Below are 2,116 nucleotides of genomic sequence, written 5' to 3'. Positions count from 1 at the left end.
GTTGAGATAGTCATGTTGCACTGGACAAACTTGGTCATGATACCACCAAGAGGCCTGATGCCTGAGCAGCAGGGTCAGAAGGCCTTGAACGACTCTCAGGGTGGTGTCTTGGCCAGCAATGTCACCGACATCCTCGTCCTCAATGTCACTCCTCTGTTGCTCAGTAAGTGCATATGTACTGGATGTGGGTACAAAGAGTATCGTCAAGGTGAATACCCTTGCTAGGCTCATGGCCAAAGACTGTCTTTGTGTGTCAATGATGCGAGGCATACAAGCCTCATGAATATGCTTCACCACCATCAGGACCAAATTGCGTAGACAACATGTATAGCATTAGACAAGGGCGACAAGGTACGAGATAGCAAAGAGAAAACAAGGAGCGATAAGCAAACAATGAAGTACGAGAAAGCAATTAGCGAATGGTGAAGCAAGCGACCAAAATAGGAAGTATTGTAAAGCGACATTAGTCAGCAACTTCAGCACGGACGATTAAAATGTAGATAAACGAGACAGAAATAACAGAAACGACAGGGAAGAGTAGGAGTAGCTAGCAGATAGCACATGGTTCATCAGCCTAGTGTGCGGTTAGTCGTCTCCAGTGAGATCGATGACAACATTCTTGAGTGCACACTCGTGGTAGTCATAGGCCGACTTGGTCATGACGAGGCCGCATTGACACTTTGCGAACAGGCTCTTAAATTGGCCTGTCGTTAGTCCCGGATCCTCGAAATCATCCAGTTTGAGGAGGAGCCCAAATGCGCGCATGGGTTCAGGTGCAAGCGGACGGTTGCCCGGAGCAATGGCAAATGGATCATGCCTATCAACATCAGTTTTGCCTCGCCCTTGCACGATCACAAGTGGTCGGTTTCCTGCTTGGGCACATAAATACGATGGTATATCTTACTTCGGATATGCGTACCATGATGGCGTGCCTGACGTTCTGCACGACTCACTGCAGCATTGATGAGTGGATTCATCGCATCGGCACGTCGCAAGGCTATACGGGTTGACGAGATAAGCCAGGAACACATTAATAAATGAGTACTTACTGCGGGTGCGGGTGGTACGACGTGGGCCAGTAGGTGTGTTCGGCTCAGTAGAAACCAATGGTGGGACATCCGGATTATCGGTGTCAGTTGGAACCGGATGCAGTGGGTTCTCTGTCTTTGCTGTTAGCTAAAGAACTCCTGTATCATCTTCACGGACTTACGACGACGGTCGTAGCGACGGATCGGGTGCCCCAGTTTGATGTAAAAAGGCTCTAGACGAACTGTATGCATTGAAGTGAGCCCAATTCGTTCTATATGTACAGAGTGTGAATACTCACCAAAATATTTGCACTCCCCCCTGCCGCAAGCGGCAACCCATTGACCTGTGACAACGCCGCTCTCAGCACAGAAGATGCGGGCTTCTGTAAAAGCATCAGGGGCCTGGATGCGAGATGCGCAGAGGCATCCAGGCCCTCGGAATTCATGCGTGAGGCGATGGTCATTGAGTTCGTCCGGAGTGACTCTCTCGCCGCGATTGTTCACAGGCCTGTAGATGTTAGTATAATCGAGTAAAAAAAATGTTCAGTACTTACCAGAACCACGGAAAGAGCTGGCGTCCTTCAAACGAAAGAATAGTGTTCTTTGTCGAACGAATCCTCCGGATCCAGGGCAATTGCCCATAGGGATCGTGGGTGTTGGAGCGCGTCGGTGAAAAGATTGGCGGGAATGACTCGTCAGACATTTGGTCACAAAGGAATGTGGGCAGTCTGGCTCACCTCAAGGCAAACATGATGTTTTTTATATCCAGTGGATGTCCTCTAGATGAAGTTCGACTTGTTATCGAGCAAGCAAGCCCGCGCTCATGGTCGACATGGTAGCTGATCGTCAGGATTTAGCAAACTCATTAGTATGGCCAGAGTTTTGTTAGTACGTCAGGGACGAAAAGAACATGGCTAAGCGACGTGGGCGAGATGGGCGGAGACACTAGCATCAAGTGCAAGATCGGTGACAAGTGACAGCCACCAGTGTATTGATCCATGTTTGTATCGCACAAATATGGGACAAATATGGGACAAAGCCAGAGAGCCCCGGCCGGGTGTGGCACAGCAAGCACCTGACTGGCCGAA

General features: G+C 49.6%; 1 protein-coding gene across 1 annotated transcript; it reads right to left on the bottom strand.

Moving 5' to 3' along the window:
• Positions 1 to 585: 585 nt before the first annotated feature.
• On the bottom strand, positions 586 to 1,731 carry POSPLADRAFT_1063663 (hypothetical protein; the record flags this gene model as incomplete). Its single annotated transcript, XM_024481703.1, has 6 exons — positions 586 to 869; positions 920 to 997; positions 1,050 to 1,160; positions 1,211 to 1,270; positions 1,328 to 1,536; positions 1,583 to 1,731. The coding sequence occupies 6 exons, from the start codon at positions 1,729 to 1,731 to the stop codon at positions 586 to 588; spliced, it is 891 nt and encodes a 296-aa protein (XP_024332522.1).
• Between the last annotated feature and the right edge of the window lie 385 nt (positions 1,732 to 2,116).

This window comes from Postia placenta, assembly GCF_002117355.1.
Source record: "Postia placenta MAD-698-R-SB12 unplaced genomic scaffold POSPLAscaffold_464, whole genome shotgun sequence".
In the NCBI taxonomy this organism is placed as follows: Eukaryota; Fungi; Basidiomycota; class Agaricomycetes; order Polyporales; family Adustoporiaceae; genus Rhodonia; species Rhodonia placenta.
The sequence above is the reverse complement of the archived record's forward strand: the minus strand, read 5'-3'. Positions and strand labels throughout refer to the sequence as shown.